The sequence below is a fragment of the Arachis ipaensis genome, chromosome B9 (genome assembly GCF_059453495.1).
Source record: "Arachis ipaensis isolate K30076 ecotype BB chromosome B9, ASM5945349v1, whole genome shotgun sequence".
In the NCBI taxonomy this organism is placed as follows: domain Eukaryota; kingdom Viridiplantae; phylum Streptophyta; class Magnoliopsida; order Fabales; family Fabaceae; genus Arachis; species Arachis ipaensis.
Genome location: NC_142444.1, coordinates 155,634,857 through 155,658,483, shown reverse-complemented (window position 1 = coordinate 155,658,483; position 23,627 = coordinate 155,634,857). Strand labels below are relative to the sequence as shown.

General features: G+C 30.1%; 2 protein-coding genes across 2 annotated transcripts; one reads left to right on the top strand and one right to left on the bottom strand.

Annotated features, from left to right (window-relative positions):
* Positions 1–934: 934 nt before the first annotated feature.
* LOC107619640 (uncharacterized) lies at positions 935–4,906 on the bottom strand. Its single transcript, XM_016321936.3, has 6 exons — positions 4,210–4,906; positions 4,061–4,137; positions 3,922–3,958; positions 3,227–3,410; positions 2,808–2,985; positions 935–1,353 (listed from the first exon to the last, which is right to left on the bottom strand). The coding sequence occupies exons 1-6, from the start codon at positions 4,334–4,336 to the stop codon at positions 1,045–1,047; spliced, it is 912 nt and encodes a 303-aa protein (XP_016177422.1). The 5' UTR covers positions 4,337–4,906; the 3' UTR covers positions 935–1,044.
* Positions 4,907–11,710: 6,804 nt separating this feature from the next.
* On the top strand, positions 11,711–14,448 carry LOC110266979 (uncharacterized). Its single transcript, XM_088499421.1, has 3 exons — positions 11,711–12,326; positions 12,410–13,408; positions 13,487–14,448. The coding sequence occupies exons 1-3, from the start codon at positions 11,711–11,713 to the stop codon at positions 14,446–14,448; spliced, it is 2,577 nt and encodes an 858-aa protein (XP_088355547.1).
* Positions 14,449–23,627: the final 9,179 nt, after the last annotated feature.

Below are 23,627 nucleotides of genomic sequence, written 5' to 3'. Positions count from 1 at the left end.
ATTTCTAAATTCATTTTAAGAATATATGTTAAGAATAAAATTGAACACGTTAACACGTGATGGTATTTAAGTGTGTTAAGAGTATCTTAAAAATAATTTTTCATTTTTTATTAAAACACGATTGGACACAAAAGACACACGTATCAAACGAGTGTCAAGGAATGTGTATTCATGTCGTATTCAAAATGGTCCAGACACAACAAATCAAAAAGTATTCGTGTTTCATAGATCTTAATTCTTATCTAAATCTGGAGAGGCTGTTGAAGGTTTACCAAATTCCCGTATTACACCACATCTTGCCGGAAGGTAATTCACTAGTTCTAAACATTATTATTTTTACTACACATATTTAAAACAAAACAAAAAAACTAATAGACACATTATTCCACTAGTAAATATATAATGATCACACTATCAGGACTATTGTTGCATTTCTTATGAATTTATGATAAAATAGAGATCAAGTTATGAAGTTCTCATCCAATGCAATCTTGGGATTAACAAACATGATTATCTTCTGGTAATTATGTTAGGAGTTACAGCAGATGAACGAGATCAGATAAGTCAAGAAAAAAAAATTGAAAATCCAAAGGGGATATCATAATATTACCAATCCAAATAATATATAATATTATGATATTATCCATTAAATTAAATATAATTTCATGGGCCCATTTCACATTTTTACACCCAGCGATCTAATACTCTTATGTCACCAATCCAAACATAGTGGAAACTGGAAACCTCTTCACGTGATCCCACAGGCTTCCTCATGCAAACATGCTTTTAATTTCAGTCTATTTTTTTTTTAACTAAATTTATCATTTATTATTACTATTATTCATAAACTCAGTCTATTAAATTTAGGCCACAAAATTCAATTGGCTAGTGGCATAGTAGAAACAAGAAATATAGCAAAAAATGCAAGGGAAAATAGTGAAGAGATAAAAGAGCAATAGCTAAGAGTGGATTAATTAAGAAGGCTAAATTAAAGTAAAGGATTAAGCAGAAAATAAATAATGATAATGATGATGATGATGAATTTCAACAAAGGGATAGAGACAAGTCTAAATTAATCCTATGTTTGAGAGTAGTGGAACATGATGAAGAGATAGCAGCCTCAGTGATCTCACTGGCTGAAGAAACATTACTACTTCTCTGGGGTGAAGGATTTGGCAATGTGAGAGACAATGACAACTCACACTCTCTCCCTACATCTTCATCTTCATCTTCTTCTGCACGTGCCTTCTTTTCAGTGTTGTTGTTTTTGTTGATGTTCAAAAGTACATTATTATTATTATTATTATTAGTCATTGCCTCCGAAGTGGTCTCTCTATCATTTAATTTAGTAACCTGCAAGAACAGATGAAAGCAAAATAACACAACACCCATGTAAGAAAATTAAAAAGAATGTGATCATTTTACTTTGGCCCAACATTTGGTGACAATTCCTAATGCATTGCATGCAATGTACAAAAAGTAAAAAGTAAGAAGAGCAACTAACATAAGAGAACAAAAGGCATGTACTCATTCATGTAGTGTAGTTACTTTTTGAATTGAAATGACAAACATATTAAAATAATGTTATCAGTTTAGTAGAGATGATTTGATTTTGAGATATAACTTAGGGAGGGTCCTCGCAATTGTAGGGTGGGGGGAGAAGTTGAAGTAAGTCATATCATATAGTTCCCTTATAAATGCAATAAAGGGCAAATATCATTTTCCCATTTGAAAGAAAGTCTCAAGGTTGAATAATAATTTGGCAGGACCACTAAATGCAAGAAAATGAGAACTAAAGGCAGTGTACAAATTTCAAGCCATGATGACCCTTTAGGCCTGAATGCAGCCCATGATAAATTATGGACAATCACAAGCTCTCTATTCCCATTCAAAATACTTAAGTACTTTGTACAATAAGGGGACCAAAAACAACTATCTAACCACATTCATTCATGGGTCCATTCAATGTTCATTTGCATAAATAATCTTATGAAACCCCCTCCCCCCCTTCCCCCTCCACAAAAAATAATATATACATAGCTCAATTCATAAGTTCACATGTTAGTTTTTGAGTAGTAAAGGTGGTTTCCAAAGAAGAAACTTTATGAGAAGAAAATGGTAAAAATCTTGGAATAATTTAAAGAGCTGCAAAGTGCAAAGCAGTGTGCTTTTTTAACAACTGTAGAACTAACAAGTCGCAGCAATCCTTACTTTCCAAAAGAAGCTAAAAAGGAAATAATTTAAAAAGGCAGCATATTTAATACCAACTACTTCAAAAACATTTTTTTTTTTAAATAAAAAAGAAAGAAATAAGAAGGGGTATTCAATTCTAGTCTGAACAACCTCTCCTCTCCTCTCCTCTCTCTCCTCTCCCCAAAGAAAAAAAAAAAGCCTGAAACTTGAAATTAAAGTTTGTGAGGCTTCAAAAAACACATACACTAAAGAAAAAGGAAGCAAAAGGAGAGGGTGAAAAAAATAAAAAATAAAAAAGCAGAGGCAGCAGCTGAAAAACCAAGGGTTTTCCCATTTCACACACAGAAACGTGATCCCAAAAGCTGTTAAAATATTTGACAGACAAACAAGACTTATAGAAAGATCATATCTCACTGAACAAAAAAAAAAGTGAAGAGTGAAAAGAGCTGATGAACTTAACTTGCAGCCTATGGCATGGGCCTCATAAAATAAAATAAACCACTCCATCACAAGCTAGAACATAAATGGATACTGATAAAAAGTAAAATAGTACCAAAAAGAGAGCTTTTTTATATTTAAATTTATTTGGGCATGCAGCATTATGTTGTATTCACCTGGAGGAAATTTCCAAGAAGTGGTGGCAGCATAGGGAAAACTGTGGAATGAGGTGGTTGATGTTGTTGTTGTTGAGTTGAATAAGCATAATCATAAAAGGAGTACGGATATGGCACTGTTCTTTGGTTCCTGCATTGCAGGTTCTGAGATATGGAATAGTTTCTCTCTATTCTAGCCCTGTGTTGTTTGCATTGTAGGAATAGAGAATCCACACCAAAGCGAATTTCAAAAAAGCAAAAGCAGTTGCTTCAGAACAAGGAAGAAGCTAAGAAAAAGCAAAACATAGATAGATAGATAGATAGATAATCGAATAAGCAAATTCCAATCACACTCCTTTTTTTCTTTTTTGAAAAAGTCTGATATTATTTCGAGACAAAATGTGAAAAGAGAAAAAAAAAAGAAGGTAAGGTAAGGTTACCTTTTTGGGGAGAAGTTACTGTATCCGAAGAGAGAATCGGATTCTTTTCCAATGGATTGTGAACATGGATGATAGTTTTGATTATGATTATTATTATTATTATTAACATCATTCACTTCTTCAACACATCCATCATCATGTTCCTCAAAAGATTGGTTCCTATGTTGGCTTGATGAAATCCTACCTGCCAAAAACACAAACCAAAATAACTGATTTATAATAATTTGATGAACAGTGCTTTGTTCCTTTTTTGTTTAATGTGGGTTTCATGAAAATGCCATTAGAAGAAGATTTAAAAGGACATATGTGTTGTTAGTGTTGCTACTCAAATTTGGCATCAACTAAATGCAAAAAGGAAGATACAATAAATGAGGAATAAACAATAATGTAGTTTCGCAGAGATTTCCCAAAGTTATGCATATATGAGAGATCATAGCCTCTTCTTTCAGAACTTAAAAAACGTGCCAAGAGAGGAAACAACGATGGACACTCTTTGCTTTCAATGCACCCAACTTGTTTATTATTTATTATTATAAACTCTTTAATTATTTCACGTACCAACATTTATATTTATTATTACTTTTATTTTATGCATATCACAACAATGAAAATAAAAGAAAGAAAAATCTCATTGTTTTGTTCACGATCATGTGCTTTGATTTGAAGTAAAAGTCAAAGAAGATTTTTATTAGTACCTTGTCTTCCCAAGTCACCCCTCATGCTTCTGTACATCTGGTTTTGAAGAAAAAACAAAGAATGAATATGATGAAATTTTGACCAATTATTTATTTACCATTTTTTAAAAAAAAAACAAAATGAATAAAAATAATGAACCTGAAGATGGCTCTTGACGTGTGAAATTGTGAGGCCTTTAACGTCCATCAACTGAAGAACAAGCTTAGGGGTAGCCTCTACAAAAGGAAACAAAATTTCATAAGAAAGAAAGGGTACCAGAAATTGAAACAAAAAAGAAACAAACTTACTGTGATGACCTCCAAGGCTATCAATGGCATGAACAAAGCATCGATGAAGCTCAGGAGTCCATCTCAAACGAGGAACCTTGGATCTTATGTACTGTCTCACCGCTCCTTCTCTTCCACAAGTTGCCATTAGAGTGCATGAACTTAATAAAGATGCTCACTTTCTTTCTGGGTATTCCTCAAAACTGATGTATTTGTATTTATATTGGAGAAAAAGTAGTTGCTTTTTGTTCCCTATGCATACAGAAAGGATGTTGGGAGAGAGAGAAAATGAAAAGACCAAGTTATTCTTGTTAAGAGCATGAGCATGAGATAAGAGTAGAGCACTCTGAAAATTCTCTTAGGACTTAGCACTCGTCTCACTCACTCTCTGACCTCATTCATAAGTAGTGAGCGAGTATCATGATGATACATACATACATACATACATACATACATACATACATGTATGGTGGGTGCTGTACTTGAAGATCACGAGGAAATGGATCCTAATAGAGTTGTTGTTTTTGTATTCGAGCTTGGAAGAAAAGAAATGATTACACCTAGCTATGGATGGATGGTGTGGATTGTGGAATGGGGAATGAATTACTCAACTGCCTCGCTTTGACCTTTGTTTCTCTCTCTCTCTCTCTACAATTACAACTATTATTATTATCACTACTGCTGCTGTTACATACGCCAATTTCCTCATCATCACTATGTAAGTAACACCCCATTCAAAATTATAATTATAAGGTTACACATTTGTCCCTGCCTTTCGGATTCAAAAGACCATTTTGTCCTCCCTGAGAAGACCAACTGATGCTGCCATTTGGACGTGCATGGCAACTTGTATAAGTAACTTACTTAAAAATGTTATTTGTATATTAAAATAAGTTATTAATGTATTTGTATATAAATATATGAATAGTTTAATTTATTTTTAATATGTATTTATATTCTAACATATAAATATATTAATAACTAATTTTGATGACTGATTTTAATGTACACGTAGCATAATCATAACTTATTATGTATACTTTTCTTACTTATTCTTTATTTCACATCTGAATGTTAACTCTTATTATGTGGAATTTAAATTCTATATAGCTATAATCATCTTATTTTTTTGTATGACTAAAATGTCTTCTAACTCCAAATTTACTTTGGAATTTCCTCCAAAAAGAAAAATAAAAAATAAATTGAAAACAAGTGTTGCACTACGATTTATGTATATTCCATTATTTTGTGATAAATAGAAGAATAGTTAAATATTTGTATGATTTTTTTTCTTAATATCAGATTGAAAATATAATATGATTAGGGGAGTGATAGGTAAATAATGACTATCTTAAACAATATGAACAACCACTAATCAAATAAAAATACACTATATCCTAATTTAATGTTACTAATTAAATTTACTCTTTTAATCCTATTAATTCACATTATTTACACATTGTTCAAAAATATTGTTGGTTACTTCTACTTTTCTATATGATTATTATACGTTATTAGAGTACGCGTGGTATGCGCACTACATATTTAGGAGTTATTAACTTGTCATTTTTATTTTAAAAGCTCAATACTTAAATAATAGACAAGTGACTTAATCATTCTATTAACTCCCTTTTGCTTTTACTACTATCTTCCAACAACAATAATGAGTATACAATTTTTTTAAGTCTTTGTGAATACCATAGAGTATGTTAGTCTACTTTATGAATGAAAGTTGTTTCAAATTCTGCATCAAGAATTCAAGATATATATCATGGCATTGGAGGATACTCTTAAAAAAATTAAAATAAATAACCTTAATATTATAGAGGGTGTTCCAAATAATCTTGACAAAATAGATGGAGATGATGATGAGGAATATTGTATCACATCTGTGTGTCCTAAAAGAGAAGAAAAACTTAAAATGCATGCCTCAGTATCTGAGTAGACATTTCGGTTAAAGTCCTGAGGGGAATACCTTTCTTGTCAAACCAAGGAATAATAAATAAATAAATAAAACAAATAATGAAATGACCAATTTATTTATTTATATATATATATAAGTCAAACACACAAATGTATATATGAAATAAATTATTTAATACTGTTAATTACGTGCATTATTTTAAACAATAAATTAATTAATTAATTAAAATCAAAGCTAGCTAGGAAAGAAGTTAGAAAAAATTGTGCTAGCTAGATAGCTAGAAAGAAATTTGCGATGGAAAGTTGACAACACTAAAAAATAAATCAAAGGCATGGATGGCAGTGGAACCTCGAAAATAACCCATGAAAGATGAACGGCTAGGATCGTTGGAAGGATCTCTACGTCAACGTGAATACGTGATGAAAAATTAAAATTCCGTATGTGGAATTTCAACTCTGAACCATTGTCTTCTATCAACAGCTGGAGTGCTCCATCCAAATCAATCAATCAATCAATTTTATCAAATTTATTATTAGCTTAATGTTTATATTTGTCTATTTAATAATACAATAAAGTATTTGTACTACAAAATTCATTTAAAAAAACAACAATAAAACACTTTTGGTCATCTCACTGCTCATCACAAATGACAGGAAATAATAATATATATTGGTCAACATAACACACAAATTAGAGAATAATAATTGAAGTTTTAAAAATTATTGTAAATGAATCAATAATTTTATTTCTTTGGCTTATCAAATCTAAATGGAAATTTAAATTACTACATGCAAAGATTTCGTACAAATAAACATTATACTTACAACCCTGAATTGTTTTAATTATGTTTTTAAATAAAAGATGAATTCTCTTAAAATATACTATTTCTACCCTTTTTTTTAAGAATAATATATAGTACTAATTTTGTGTACATCATCTTTTATTCTAATTAATAAAAATTACAAAATTTGTCTTTTATACTGTAAATATCAATAATATAAGTAGATGAGTCACATAATTGGATGCAATAAAGTCATAAGGGAAAATAAAATTCCAGGAGATAACGTAGAAAGAAGCGAACTACTGCATCTTCCAAATTCAAATTTGTCATTGATTCATTTACACATTATTATTATTATTATTATTAAACAGTAAACAACCGTCAATAGTTGAATAGTGTATTACTGTAACATAAAGAAGCCAACACACACAAGCTACAAACGTAGTAGACAATAGTATTATATCATTCCCCAACTTCACTTATTCTTATTATTAATCACTTGCATTTCATTAATCAGTATACGAGAATTGAGAATGAACAATTGAACATACACAAAGCAATTAATTGGTCTATGAGTTGCAATAAAGCATAAGATTTTATGAATGGGGCCACTATGTTATCTATTCACGGACATAGTAGTCTAGTACTATGTCCTTAAATCTATAGTTGGAAAAAAAAGTCAAATACATAACCTAGCTAGTGGTACATATATGCGTATGTATTTTCAAATTAATAATAATAATAATAATAATAATAATAATAATGTGAATGATTAGATTTAATTAAATAAATATAATGTATGGTATGTATATGTGTAATGTGTAGTACAAAAAAGACTGTGGAGAAAGAATGAGGAATAGTGGTACGGGGATTGAATCATAAATGGGATATTTATTTTGGGGTATTCAGGCAGCTGACCATTTATAACAGAGGAGGAAAGAAACAAAATGGTAATCTCAGCTAATCAGAAGGAATTGTTCTAAAAGATGCCAGAAAACACTGCAGAGATATACATATAGAATAGAACAACATAAAAGAAGCCTTGTATCTTTTCTCTTTCTCTCTCTGTGGGGGTAGCCTATGCTACTATAGTATAAGAGAAGCACCAAATTAAATAACCATAAAAGGTCCCTATCTCTCCTTTTTCTTTCTAAATATTTTTATAAAAATTTAAAATTTATCTATTATATATTAAATTTATTTTTAATATATATTTTATATTTTAATATATATTTTATATTAATAACTAATTTTAATATATACTTAATATGATTGAATTAAATTAAATTAAATTTAATTATTTTATCTATTTCTAAAAAAATTTATTAAATTTTTAGTTAGATTCTTATATTTTTTTAATTAAAGTTGTATATATATCATATCATATTTTTGTATTTAAGTTTTTATTGTGAAAAACAATGTTAAAATTAATAGTATAAAGACTTAAATTTTAATATAGTATAAAAATTCAATTAAAAAATATAGAAATTTAATTAACTACTAAAATTATTTATTATATATTATGTATAAATTTATTTTTAATATATATTTTGTATTAATAACTAATTTTAATATATACTTGATAAGATTGAATTAAATTAAATTTAATTATTTTATTAGTTTCTATAATTTTATTAAATTTTTAATTAAATTCTTATATTCTTTTATTGAATTCCTACGTCATATAATATTTTTATATTTAAATTTTTATTATAAAAAGAATGTTGAAATTAATAGCATAGAGATTTAAAATTTGATATAGTATAAAAATTTAATTAAAAAATATAAATTTAATTAAAAATTCGATGAAAATATAACGATTAACGAAATAATTAAATTTTAAAATTTTTAATGAATTTATTGTATAATAACTTTAATATGTATGCGCTTTTAAAAAAAATATAAAAAATAAATATATTAAAATTAACTACAAAAATTAATTATTTATATAAAATATATATAATATAAAATATTTATTAAAAATAAATTAAATTATATATATAATTATACACAAATACATAATAATTAATTTGGTAATCGAATTCTTTTTTATACTAAATATTAATTTTGATAGAAAGTGATTATTGTTATTGTTGGGTTTGGGGTGCAGAATGGAAGTCTGGGGTGTGTCAGGGTGATAATGATGGAAATGGCAGAAGGTAAAGGCGAAGAGAATGCTGGAAATTCCTGCACAAATGGAATGATGGGATACGGAACAGTCCAACCAGCATTTAATTTAATACAACAACAATTACCACTCTTCCTCCCTTCTTTCCCATAGGCTGCATGGATTCCCACTTTCTATTTTCCACTCTCTGTTCTTCTTCCTTTATCCCATTATTATGTCATTCTAAATAAAATTCATTAAACAGGATTTCAGATATTATAGGATGGAATATATATAAATTTATATTCAAAATAACACTTACAAATTTTATCTTATAGCCAAAATAACACTTGAGTAGTTGAGTATGATAAATATCTCTTCCCCCCAACATTTTTCAAGTTTTCCTAAATTATTATTATAGTAATTATATATGATTTTGAAAATATTATTAAAATTAAATAATATTCTTTTTAATATTTGAAATATATTTTTAATTTAAAATTACTACAAAACTAAAAAAAATTTAAAATATGTTATCAAAATTATAAACTTAATTTTGATATACTAGCTATATCAGCATAAATTACATCTAATTATATAACATTAATTTTTTTTGTAGAATTTATTTATTTATTTATTTTTACCAAAGATAAGAGACTCGAACTCGCAATCTCTTAATTGAGTATGAGGAGACTATGCCATTTGAACTATTATTCACTGGCAGAATTTATTTATTTTGTATCTTAAAAATATATATTAAATTTATAAATTAATTTTTTTATTGAAAATATTTAAAATTTTTGAATCATGATAAATTTATTACTTGTTTTTAAGACACATATTTACTAATTTTTTTTTAATATTGATTATATTAATAATTATTTAAAAAAATAAATGTGATTAAATAATTATATAAAATACATTATTAATTTATTAAACTTAAATTTTTATATATATACACACTAAAAGAAATAAAAATATAATTAATTTTATGTGAAATTAATAATTAAAAATTATTAAATAATTTAATAAATTTAACTAAATTATTATATAATAATTTTTAATTATTAATTTTAGATAAAGTTGCGCCTGAAATTTCACCATTAAAAGGAGTAAAGAAGAAATGATGAAGAAAGGAAGGGGGGAAGGGGGGGGTAAAAACTGTGGAAGAGTGTTTTGAGGAAAAAACAAGAGAAGAGAGGCTTCGAGGCCGCCGGTACCTTTGGCGTGTGCAGGCAAACGGTAATCTTAACCCCCACTGCCTCGGCTTCTGTGCTCTTTGCTAACGTGCGCACGTTCCATTCCCACCCTTCTTCCTTTATTATTCCCTCTCTCAAACAACCTATATTCTTTCTTTTTATTTATTTCAAGAAGAATTTTAAGTGTATCAATGATATTTCGATAAAAAAAAAGACTAGGAATCAGTAATTTTTGTGTTTTGTAGTCAACACTTAACCATCAAAAGAAAAATGAGTGATTTTTCACCATTGAATTTAATCTCACACCATTAAAAATACTATTGATGGCCAATTAATAGTTACAAAACACAAAAATTGCTGCCCTAGCACTCTTCTTTCAATAATTTTAATGGTTAATTTTAATTATAAAAAATATATATATAATATATTAATTAAAATTAACCGTTAAATTATTGAAATATTAGTATTTTAAATATATTTAAAAAATTTTATTTTATTATTTTTATATTCAAAATTTGGAGCACAATTCTCTCTCAAACTATTTGTAAATGATCATTTTTAGTGATAGAATATTCATACATTCATAACTTTAATTCCAAAAGATATAAATTATGAAATAAAATATACTCTAAAATTACTTATTTAAAATATATGTAAAATAGTTATATTTTAAATTTTAAACGTGTTTTATATAAATCGCTACAAAGATAGAAATTTGATTAGATACATTAACTAAAATACAATAATTTATTAGATAACATTATTGTTGTTGGAATTTTTATTAAAATTAATACGATACATTTATTTAAAAATTTTAAATAAATTTATTCATATTAAACTAAATTATTTATATTGAAAACTAAACTATGTATTTTTTATAATAGTTTTTTTAATTAGTAATTTTAATATATATTTTTAGAATATGTGTTAACAAAATTTTTAAATTTATAAATGTTTACATTTTTTGGCTGATTTTTTCCAATATGGAAACAAGTAACGTGATGTTCAATGAAATGGAAGAGTGGAAAGAAATTATACTGGTATGGTGTCAGAGAAAAAACGTAAGCTACGTTTTATCTTTATTTTTTTTTTCCTTTTTTTTTGTTCAGCAATTTAGATAAACGCAGCTTGCGTTTTATTGTTTTAATGGTTTTCAAATTTTTTTAAAATTTTGATTGAGCCCAAACGCAACTTGCGTTTTATGAGGACAGTACGTTATATTTATTTTTTGAAATAATAAAACGCAGCTTGCGTTTTTTTAGTTTTGCAGGCTTTTTTTTCGAACAAATAAAACGCAAGTTGCGTTTTTTGTGCGTCAGAAATTTTTTTTTGAAAAGCCAAAAAACGCAGGATCCGTTTGTTAAAAAAAATATATTTTAAGCAGGAACCCAGCCTATAAATACGAAGCAAGATTCATTCAAAATACTTCATTCCACTTCTACTCCTCCTTTTCTTCTTGCTTTCATATATGTAACAGTGCTGAATTTTTTTGGTGTAAAAAAAATCGAGCTATGGAAGGTACTGCAAATTTGCGAGTGTATTATAACGGTGATATTATACCAAATACACACGAAGGAGTGAGTTTTCTTTGTCAATGTCCGTTGTCATTTGTTATACCGTGCACGATGAGTTTTGTAGAGTTACAAAATGGTCTTTGTGATAACATACAAAATCACATTTCGAAAAGGGTGAGCAATATTTTATACAGGAATCCTGTACAAGTATTTGGTGGGCTGATACAGTTTCAAATAATGCCCATCACGGATGACGCCAGCATGCAGCAGATGTTCTGTATTTATCAACAAACCCGATTTCACGTGCCGATGATAGAGCTGTACGTTGAGTTCGAACAACATTCGAGCCTGGACGTGGCCGGCGAGGAGGTCGATGTTGATGAGTGCGGGGACCTAGATTGGGAAGAAGATAACAACGATAGTGAAGAGGAGTTCGAAGCCAACTATGAAGTTGATGACGAAAACGATGACGGAGACTTGGCAGGCAATCCGGTGATGCAGAATGAAGCGGCCTCGATTGTAAGCCGGCAGCCGTTTGGTGTTCCATCTTTTATGCGGACTCTGGATCTCGAAGCCATGCATGCCCCGGAATTTCCTGAGTATGCAAATAACGGTATGTTATGATTATTAATTCAAGTTACCATTAGTGTGCATTTTATTTGCCTTGTCTATGTAACGGTGGTGCGCATGTTGTAGGTGAAGGCAACGTTGCGGCGGAAGATGGTGAGTTTAGTGTCGGAATGGAATTTGGCTCTAGAGAGTCGGTGATATCTGCAATCAAAAGCTACACTATCTCTAGAGGAGTTGATTACACTGTGTATGAGTCTGAGCCGCAAACATTCTATGCGAAATGCAAGGGTTATGGTGCCGGGTGCGACTGGCTTATCCGAGCTAGCTTGATTCGAAAGAAAGCTTGTTGGGAGATCAGGAGATACAATGGCAAACACACGTGCACCATGGGCACGATCTCACAAGATCATGCCAAGTTGGACTCAGACACAATTGCAGATGCCATTAGGCCGTTGGTCGAATCAGACCCGTCGATAAAGGTGAAGTCTATTATTGCAGAAGTTCAATCCAGGTTCAACTACACTGTTAGTTACCGCAAGGCTTGGTTGGCAAAGCAGAAATCCGTCGCAAAAATTTTCGGTGATTGGGAAGTTTCTTACCAGACTCTGCCTGTATGGTTGAAAGCAATGACTGCAAAGATGCCGAGGTCTCGTGTCCAGATAAAGACGCTCCCCGTTTACCGTGAGAGTGAGGAGGTTCAAGGTGTAAGAGTTTTGCATCGCGTTTTTTGGAGTTTCTATCCATGTATAGTAGCCTTCCGACATTGCAAGCCACTGGTGCAGGTTGATGGCACACACCTGTATGGAAAATATAAAGGTGCACTTCTAGTTGCCGTTGCACAAGATGGGAATCAAAACATTGTACCTGTTGCATTTGCAATAGTCGAGGGTGAGACGGCAGACGCGTGGGAGTTTTTCCTAACCAACTTGCGAAGATATGTTGTTACCATTGATGGCGTCGGCATTATTTCTGACCGCCATAACTCCATTGACGCAGCAATAGCTCGCAGTAACGGTGCATGGTCACCACCAAGAGCGTGGCACATGTTCTGCATCAGGCACATCGGGTCTAACTTCTTAAGGAGGTTTAAGGCTCCGTATTTGCATAAACTTGTGGTTAACACAGGTATTTGATTTTGCTGATATGATTCTATTCACAATAAATTTGTGGCATTTGCTTATGATTAAATGGTTTGTATAACAGGATATTCGAGGACGGAACAGGAGTACAACAAGAACTACCAAAGGCTTCAAGAGCGGGGTGAGGTGTACACGCAATGGTGTGATGAGATCGGTGTTGAGAGATGGGTGTTGGCATTCGACGGGGGTCATCGTTGGGGACATATGACGACAAACTTGGTAGAGTGCATAAATTCTGTCCTGAAGGGTGCACGCAACCTTCCCGTGACTGCGATTGTTAGGTCTACTTTCTATCGGCTAAACGAGTTGTTCACTCGGAAGAGCGCCGAGGCTCATGAGCGTGTCCGCACTGGATTCACGTACTCAGAATTTGCCACCAAAAGAGTAGAAGAAAATTTTCGACGTGCAGGAAGCATTGTGGTCAATCGGTTCGACAGGCGCAACGAGGTGTTTGAGGTTCGTGAAATGCCAGATGGTTCCATTTACACTGTTAATCTCGCACAACGACACTGCGACTGTGGCCATTTCCAAGTCGAGCGACTTCCATGTCGCCACGTCCTTGCATGTTGCGCTAACCAGCGTCTTGATTGGCAAGTATATGTGCATGACGTGTACAAGATGTCCGAAATTTGCAAGGTCTATAGAGGCGAGTTTGTCCCGATGGGTGACCCGTCTACGTGGGCTCCGTATGAAGGAGCGAAGGTGATCGCGAACTGGACATTGAGGCGCGCAACCAAAGGAAGACCCAAATCAACCCGCTACTTGAATGAGATGGATTCGCGGGACATGCGTGGTCCTCGCCGGTGCACTACATGTGGTAAGGAGGGACATAGCCGGAGCCGATGTCCACAGCGCACAGGTCCAAGCTCTGCCGATGTGAGCCCTAACGTATCGCTCAATAGACTCCTGCGTGTCACACGGTTCAATGTCTCTGCACCGCCGGACCCATGCAAGATTTACCTTGCCCAACACGTGATCGTCCGGACCCGGCTGCCGACCAAAACAAGCGATGCAGTTATCCACTAAAAACTGGTAACTGCTATCCGATCTACCCGTGACAGGTTCTCCGTTAACCTGGAGGCCAAGTATATGTATCACGTCCTCCAGCGTCACCGTCACCTCGCCCACTGGAAGGTGGAACGTGTGGGTTTCTGGCTGCCATCGTTCCACCAAGGCACTCAAGAGTGCAGAATGACCTCTCATTTCGCCTATTCGCGAAACGTGTTGAAACCCAGTTAATTCTAATGCTGCCGCAGCTCTCTCATTAAAAGTATCTGGCGGATCAAGCTTTCTAGGCAACAAATTTCTGGTCGCCTGCAAAATAAAATATAATATTTATTCAAATTAACAACAACTAATGCAATAATAATAATAATAATAATAATAATAATAATAACAATAATTATAATAATAATAATAATGATACTACGGCTACTACTACTACTATTACTAATAATAATAATAACAATAATAATAATAATAATAATACAGCTGCTACTACTACTAATACTAATAATAATAATAATAATAATAATAATAATGGTACAGCTACTACTACTACGAATAATAATAATAATAATAATAATAATAATAATAATAATAATAATAATAATACGACTACTACTACTACTATTACTAATAATAACAATAATAATAATAATAATAATAATACAGCTACTACTACTAATAATAATAATAATAATAATAATAATAATAATAATAATAATAATAATAATAATAATGGTACAGCTTCTACTACTACGAAGAATAATAATAATAATAATAATAATAATAATAATGATGCTACGGCTAATAATAATAATAATAATAATAATAATAATAATAATAATAATAATACGGTTACTACTAATGATAATAATAACAATAATCATAATAACTACTCTTATTATTATTATTATTACTACTAATATAAATAATAATAGTAATAACAATAATAATAATAATATTGCAACTATCAGTAATAACAATACCGATAATAATAATAAAAATAACAATAAAACAGTCCAAATAAAATCAAATAAAATAAAAATAAATATATTTATTTATCATGAATTAAAAAAAAACACTTACTAATTGAGGATGATCCAAATACTCAATAATATGTTCTTCAGGTAACGTAAAATTACGAACCATTTTTTTTTTATGAACTAACTAAATTCCTAAATCTTCTACTCTTCTTCTACTTCCTTCCCTTTCTCTAACTACACAGCGCACCAGCCTCCCCTCTTTTCTGCACAATGGAACCCACCTCACCTTTTTTTTTTGCCCCTCTTTGTTGCCTCAGCGCACCAGCCTCCCCTCTTTCCCACACAATGGAACCCACCTCAACCTTTTTTTTGTCCCTCTTTGTTGCCTTTCCTCCTGCGTTTTTTTTATAAGTGCACGTTCAACATCTCCACTCGAGACGTGTCATGCATGCAACATAGCTTGCTGACAATCGCAGCCTGCGATTAATTTCTGCCCGCTGACAAACGCAACCTGCGTTTGTTGAGTTCCAAGCGGTCAACACACAGCAGGTGCCTGTCTCCATGCAGGGAGCTACGACAGGTTGCGATACTTGACTGTCCAACACTGACAAACGCAACCTGCGTTTTTTGGTTCCTGGCAGTGGCAGATCCACATCTCAGGATTACACGCCATGCACCCATTAAGCTGCATATCACCATTTTTCTATCCATTAAGAAAATAATTTCCGACATTTTTTACAGTTAATTTATTCTAATAATTTTCTAAGTAAATATATATATGTATACGCGGTTCTTCTGCTGAGTCTTGTCAACCGCCGAGCTAGCTAGAGGCGGCTGTGTGTATTTTCTGACATATTCATCAAATTTTTAATGGGATTTATGACTTTCTTTGACGAGTTTAATTAGTTAATTAATGTGGGTTCCCAATGAAACGGGCCCTGTAAATCATATTAAAAATTTGTTGTAAAAATAGTACTAGTATCTCATAAAAAAAAAAAAATTTCTTACTATTAGCTAGTAAATTTCAGGAAAAAAAAATTTAATATTGAAAGTTATTTTTTTTATGTAATTTTTAAGGTAAATGACATAAACAAACTAAATAATCTCAAATATTACATTAATATTTTAAAACAGATCAATTTACATGCGTGTTCTAAAGTAAATTTATGTAAATCGAATAAATTAAATTTAATTTATGCTTTTTTAATGCGATTTACTATATACGTTGTATCACAACAGTAAATTGAATTTAGTTGATTTGATTTACATTAAAAAAAACATAAATTAACTCTAGTTGATTTAATTTATATAAATTTATTTTAAAACATATATTTATATTATTCTGTTTTAAGATATTGGTAAAATATTAAAAATTATTTAGTTTGTTTATGTCATTTATTCCACCTTTAGTAGTTTTGATCATTCTCATTTATATAATCAAAATTTACTTAGTTATGTATAAGAGTTGAATGATAATAAAAAGTCAACACTCTTTTAAAGATAACATTATTTGATTCGAACAATTTATGAATATGACTCTCAAAAAATAAGTATTGATTTAAAAAATTTTCAAAAAATAAAAAATCTCTCAAAATTAGCTAAAATTAACAAAATTATTTGCCGTGAATTTTCCAATTTATATCAATTTAAAGGTGACTGAATATCTTATAAGATGCATGGAAATTTATTAAACTATTCCATTTGCATGGCACTTTTAAATTTGGTTATTTCAGTGTTGATTTTTTCAAACTCTACCCTCCGTTTATGTTGCAATATTTCTCAAATTTTATACCTAATTGCCTTCTTGTTTTAGCTAGGAATGCCATAAGTCAATTATTTTTACTAATTTAATTTAAAATGCAAAAATAGTAGCTATGAATTGCACGTGTTATTCTTACCACGATTGTATCTAATTCGTAACCTGCTACCCCAAAAATAAAGTTTGACCTTCTTTAACATTAGCCCCCATTTTGTCAAAAGAGATGGTGAATAATATGTGTCCAAAAACAAAACCCCACGTTCTTTCTTATTATATATTCTTTCCCCACAAACACACACTATATATAATATATAATATATTAATTATTTATTAATTTTCCTTCATTCAAGGAAACCTAACAAAACATGCAAAAATTTCCCTAACAAAATCCCTGCAAGAAACACTTTAATCAAGGCATGATATATATGAAATTTCCCACCCTCAAACCCCAAATCCGTGGCTTTTAGTTTTAGAGAGCATTGTTAAGTATAAGTGAATTAATTAAATAATTACGGCTAATCAATCACAGGGTGCATCTACTTTTATTTGTTTGGTTCGAGAATTAGGGAAAAAGATAAAAAAAAAAGGAAAAAAATTATGTTGACTATTTATACTTTTTGCCAACTTGTTTTGACAAAGTGTAAAAAGAAAAAAAAAAGGACAATTCATGTGCAGACACAATTACAAGAGACAAAAATACTTTAAATTTTGTTTTGATCGTGCATTATTATTATTGTAGAGTAAAAATGACGATTGTTTTGGCACCATTTATTTGCTACCTAGCTACTATAATATATACTTACATTATTACATTACAAAATTAATATATTTTAATAAATAATTTTTTACTTATTATAATATAATTATTAAGAGATTCGAGCTCCTTTCTGATCTTAATTTTTTTCCTATAAAAATATTGTAAGTTGTTATACCGCTACATGATAAACGTATATATTATTTTAATTAATAATTTATAATTAGGATTTAATTAGAATAATCCCATGATGTACAATATCTTAACGGGGATACTCTCATAAACATATAAAACGTCTTTTTGTAAAGACGCTTACGTATTGTATTATTGAACGTATTAATAAATTGATTATTTTTTAATTTCTTAATAAATTAGAATAAAATCAATTTTTTATAACAATAACAATAAATCTAATTTTTTTAGGGATCTAATTGTATTTTTAAATTTTTAGGAATTTAAACGTCTACAAAACAAAAAGTCAGAGATATATTTATCTTTTTATCAAAAAATTTAAAAATATTCAATTTAGATAATGTAATTCGATTGGATTAAATCGAGTCTAATAATTAAAATGTAGACATTTAATTTATTATTATTGCTATAATAAATCGATTTTGTTCTGATTTATTAAAAAATAAATTATTAATTAATTTAATAAAGATATTCAATAATGACATGACACATATAAACATCTTTAAAAAAAGATATTTTTAGTGTCTTTATTAAAGTGGTCTCCTATCGTAATTAAAAACTATTATCCAATATCATGTAATGCCACATTAATCTATAGTAAAAGCATTTGTTGTTATTAATTAATGGTACGTAGTGTTTTAGGTAACGTAAATGTATATAACTATGTATTTATGCACGAACCTTGCTTATTGTTTAGCTAGAAACTAGAAACTTGATAGAAAGGTCCCACGGGAAAAGAGAAAGAAAAATACAATATTATATAAAATAAAATATGAAAGAGACACGAAATCAGATCATCACAATATCTAATTATTATTGATAGGAATCCAAAGAGAACTTTACCGAGTTAACCCTCAAAGAAATTAATGATATTAACTTCGAAATCGTTCTTGAGATTTTAATTATGAGTGTTCTTAAGGAACTAATAGAATATTTGTATAATGTGTACAATAGGTTATATGAGTTAAAAAATAAACATAATAAAATATTTGTATAATGTGTATAATGGATTATATAAGTTAAAAAATGAACATCATCTATACTATTTAGAATAACCATCCGGGTACTAGGCCAATGAGTTATAGCTCAAATGGCATAGTCTCCCCATACTCAATTAAGAGGTTGCGGGTTCGAGTCTCCTATCTTTGGTTAAAAAAAAAAAAAAACTATCCGGGTACTAGAGATAGTAAACATCTCATCCTAAAAGCTTAAGCTAATTTTGGGGTTCACTAAAGATCGAACTCTTGACCTCTTGGATCTAGAGCTCTAATACCATATCATGATACCACTCATCCCAAAAGTTTCAACTGATGGAAAAAGATAATACTAATGGTTATATCTCTAATACTGAATCGGATATCCCTAAACCTCCATTATACACATTGTACAAATATTCCATTGACTCCCTATACTTTCTCTTTTTAATTATACTAATGTTGTTTTTGAAATTAATAAAAGGACATTACTATTAGTTTCTTATCATTTTTTATACAACATATTAACGTAGCTTGATGATATAGACTATTAATAACATAAATTATTTTATAATTTGATCACATATAATAATATGATAACAAATAATTTAATAACACGTGATATATTGATATAGATAATTATACCATATGTCACAATAATATTTATCTATATATTATCTATTATGCTATTATCAAATTAGTCTATAACTTTACATTATATAAATGACTTTTTCTAATTTTTTTAAATTAAATATCATACACCAAATTAAATTTTTTTATCGATTTTTTTCTATTGAGTAAATAATTTCTATATGTGAGATAACCTTCATTTCTTAAGTAAATTTTTAGAATTGTGTTAAATACTTGAATTCTATTAAGAGCACTTAATTATATAATTGGATAGGCAACTGAAATCTACCACCTGCAGGGGTGTTATCATGATTAGGTGATCATGATGAATTATATCATTAGATCCTTCTAAATGGCGATCCAGTTACGTGCGTGAGATGGCCTAAGACAAACCCTAATAATAATTAAAACCAAATGAAAAATGATATTTGTACACTAAAATTAGCTACTAAAATCAGTCATTAATATATTTATATATAAATACATGTGTAGTTTAATTTATTTTCAACGTATTTTTATATTTTAGTATGTATTTTATATTGGTGGCTGATTTTAGTGTAAACGTAGCATAATTCAAACCAAATAAAACCTTTCCCGTACGTACAAATTAATCTTGATCAATCCAACTAATTCCCAATCTTCAAGGATTAATTAAATAAAGCCAAAGAATGAAGATAGGGACAATTAGAATGGGGCCAATCCCAATTAATTTATTAATTAATTAATCATATAACATATTCTCCTGCATGGAATTAGACTTGCTTGTTATATAAGGAGAAAGTATTAACCAATATTTTACTTTGCCCAACAAAGAGGTATTGAACTATTGATTGACTTCACAGAATTCAAATTCATGCGCATGCATGCATGAGTTCATCATATATTATATATATGTACATGTACCATACCAAGTGTCATTCTCTTATTATATCTTATTAAACAAAATGGATTACACATTGGTCATATACATTATCTACAGCTACTTATTTTGACTCTACGTACTTTGATTATTCAAACTTCAAAGTCACCTCTTTTTTCTGATAAATAATGCATTCACACTCATGAGAAGGCAATTTTATTATAAAGAAAATCATATTTGAAGTCCAAGTGCCTGATCAAAACTCATGTTAACTTATGATTAATGTTTCATGGTACCATTAAAAGCCTATAAATAAATTAAAGTTGATTGGTTTGTGTTCATCAATAACTTACCTTGGTAAGTTTTTGAGGAACGAAAACTAGGGTGAGCACGGGCCGGTTTGATTTGGATTTATGGTAAAATTAGAATTGAATCGATCAAAATATAATTGGTTCGGTTTGGTTAGGTTTGTATTTTTTTGTACATATACCCGAACCAAACCAAACCGATTAAAAACGGATTGGTTCGGTTCGGGTAATTGGATACTCGATGACTTTGAAATTCATAAAAAAAAAAAACCAAATTTTTATCTTAAAAATTCAACAAGTACAATAAACACGTAACATCAATAGAAATAATCCAAACATGTTAAACATCAAATATATTAAAAACTAAACTCATTAAAATCCAAACATATTAGTAATGAATAATCATTGTCTAATAGAAAAACCATATATATTTTTTATTTTTTTTATTTAATTAATATATAATTGGGTTCGCAGGTTGGTTCGGATTTCACACCCCAAAATGGATACACGAACCAATCACTAATAAAAGCCACCGGTTTAGTTCAGGTTAGACCCAATTACCCGTTAATTTCAGAATCAATTTAATTGGTTCGGTTCGGGTTCGTAATCGAGTATCCGCTATCCGTGCTCACCTCTAATGAAAACTTTCAATCAGTCATGATCTACGAACCAAATAAAATAATATCTACAAAAAATTCTGACGTTCAAATCATTAATTGTGTAAGAGATATAAAAATTAGAAAAATAATAACATATTACTAATAAATCATATAATTTTAAATAATAAATACATCCACATCTTATCTTATCTTATATATATAAGGAAAAGTATAGGTAAACAATGAAAATATTAAACAATATAAACAATAGATATATCGAATGTTCATTTTACTAGTGTACGGATGGTTATTTTAATATTAAAATTTAGAGAGTTAAATTAGAGGTGTAGTGTGTTTTGATTTGATTGGTGGTTGTTCATATTGTTCAATAAAGTCATTGTCCCCCTAGCATTCCCCTATATATAAAAGCCATGTGATGTGGTTAATTAGTAAACCTTGTCAACGGAATTTGGAGAGTTTAATGCGTTTGAAATCATCCCACGAGAGTGGGAAGGCGATAATATGTGGAAGTTTTTAAAAGTCTTGCTGGAAAGTGTTGTTAAATTGCAAGAACAAAGACATGATACAATAAATTCAAACTTGTTATAACCTAATTCAGTGTCTAGAGAATGCAAACTTGCAAAGTCAAGATGGTGGGCACCCTTCTTCAATCATTGCACATTCTCTACACACATCACATTCACAACAATCCTCTTTATTCCCACTATTTATTCACATTTATTTACGTTCAAGCTATATGCTTCGATCTTCTGATATTTTCAAAGACTCGTCTAGTTTCGTATCTTACTTTGCTATTAATGTTTAAGCTAATTTATACTTTAGACTTAATTATGACTGGTCAAAATTGGATTTAACGTAATTTAGAGTTTAGACATTATAGTTTCTTTTCTTTTTTGGTGCAAACATTAGTTTGTACTTTGTACTGTATAGTTTAATCACTTCCATTCATGTCACTTTTGAACTTAAATTACATACGATAAATTCTTAGGCATAAATTAATCTCTGTTACGGAAAACAATTATATTTGAATATGTAGGGCACTTAAACGTGAATGGGCTCTCCCTGTCAAAATTAGATTCCAACTGTAGCTCACTATGTTGTGGTGAACTAAAACCTCTTCTTGCTAAGTCAACCTCTGTTACTTACAATCAATATGTTTGAATGTGTTATTTTAAAAATGCTATAGTTTGTTATCCATAATGTTAAATTTTACATACATTAGTAAACAATGAAATTAACTCGGCCCTAATCTAATTAAGTAGTCTCCTTTTGCTCTCTTTTATGGTCAATATCTTATTAGTGAAAATATCACTGATAAAGCTTGGCTGAGTTACTGGGCCTTTTGGTGTAGACAGTATATAGACTAAAAGTAGAATATTAGCCTAATGACTATTGGGCCCAATATTCTGCATTTGCTCCATTACTACAGAATGCTACTGCACACCACTCCAGATACGAACAACTCAATCGAAAGAAAAGGATTGAGGGTTGGTTTGTTACCGGCCCACACACTTGACCAAGGAAAAAAAAAAAAAAAAAAAAAAAGAAAAGGATTCAGTGATTCGATGTTACGCTTCAGTTGTTGTAAGTTTTAACTTGTGAATGACATTGATTATGATATATGAAAATGATATAAGGCTTTGATATCTCTCTCAATTTTGTGGCTGGTTTTTATTTATTGTTTCTTTTTCTTGTTTAGGTTGGAAAGTTTGCTACAACTTTCTTTTGGTTCAATCATCATTGCTTTGTTTAAGAGAAAATGAGAGACCGAGAGGATGAGCGGGGAGGATACACCAGGGGAGGTGGGAGCAGGGGAGTCTATCCACGATTGAAGGATCCGCAAGTTTGGACTAAAGAAGAATATCATCGATTGGAAAATGATTCTTTCATTGTATTTATGGATAATCTGCCGGAGGATATATCTAGGAGGGAATTGTATCAGTTGTTTTGTTGGACGGGAAGGATCAATGATATTTACCTATGCAGGAAACAAAAAAATGCAATGGCGTATTTATTCGCATTTGTTCGTTACACGACGAAAGGTGGTGCCCTGAAAGCTATTGCAGAGATGAACCATTTCAGGCTTCGTGGTAAAACTATTTCTGTGGGGGAAGCCAAGTT

What these genes read in the sequence shown, in the direction of transcription:
- LOC107619640 (XM_016321936.3), bottom strand. Translation starts at nt 4,336, where the DNA reads ATGGCAACTTGTGGAAGAGAAGGAGCGGTGAGACAGTACATAAGATCC. An exon ending in GGGTGACTTGGGAAGACAAG is followed by an intron (nt 3,411 to 3,921) that starts GTACTAATAAAA and finishes TGTTTTTGGCAG; the next exon opens with GTAGGATTTCATCAAGCCAA. An exon ending in AGTAACTTCTCCCCAAAAAG is followed by an intron (nt 2,986 to 3,226) that starts GTAACCTTACCT and finishes CAAACAACACAG; the next exon opens with GGCTAGAATAGAGAGAAACT.
- LOC110266979 (XM_088499421.1), top strand. Translation starts at nt 11,711, where the DNA reads ATGGAAGGTACTGCAAATTTGCGAGTGTATTATAACGGTGATATTATA. An exon ending in TCCTGAGTATGCAAATAACG is followed by an intron (nt 12,327 to 12,409) that starts GTATGTTATGAT and finishes CGCATGTTGTAG; the next exon opens with GTGAAGGCAACGTTGCGGCG. An exon ending in TAAACTTGTGGTTAACACAG is followed by an intron (nt 13,409 to 13,486) that starts GTATTTGATTTT and finishes TTTGTATAACAG; the next exon opens with GATATTCGAGGACGGAACAG.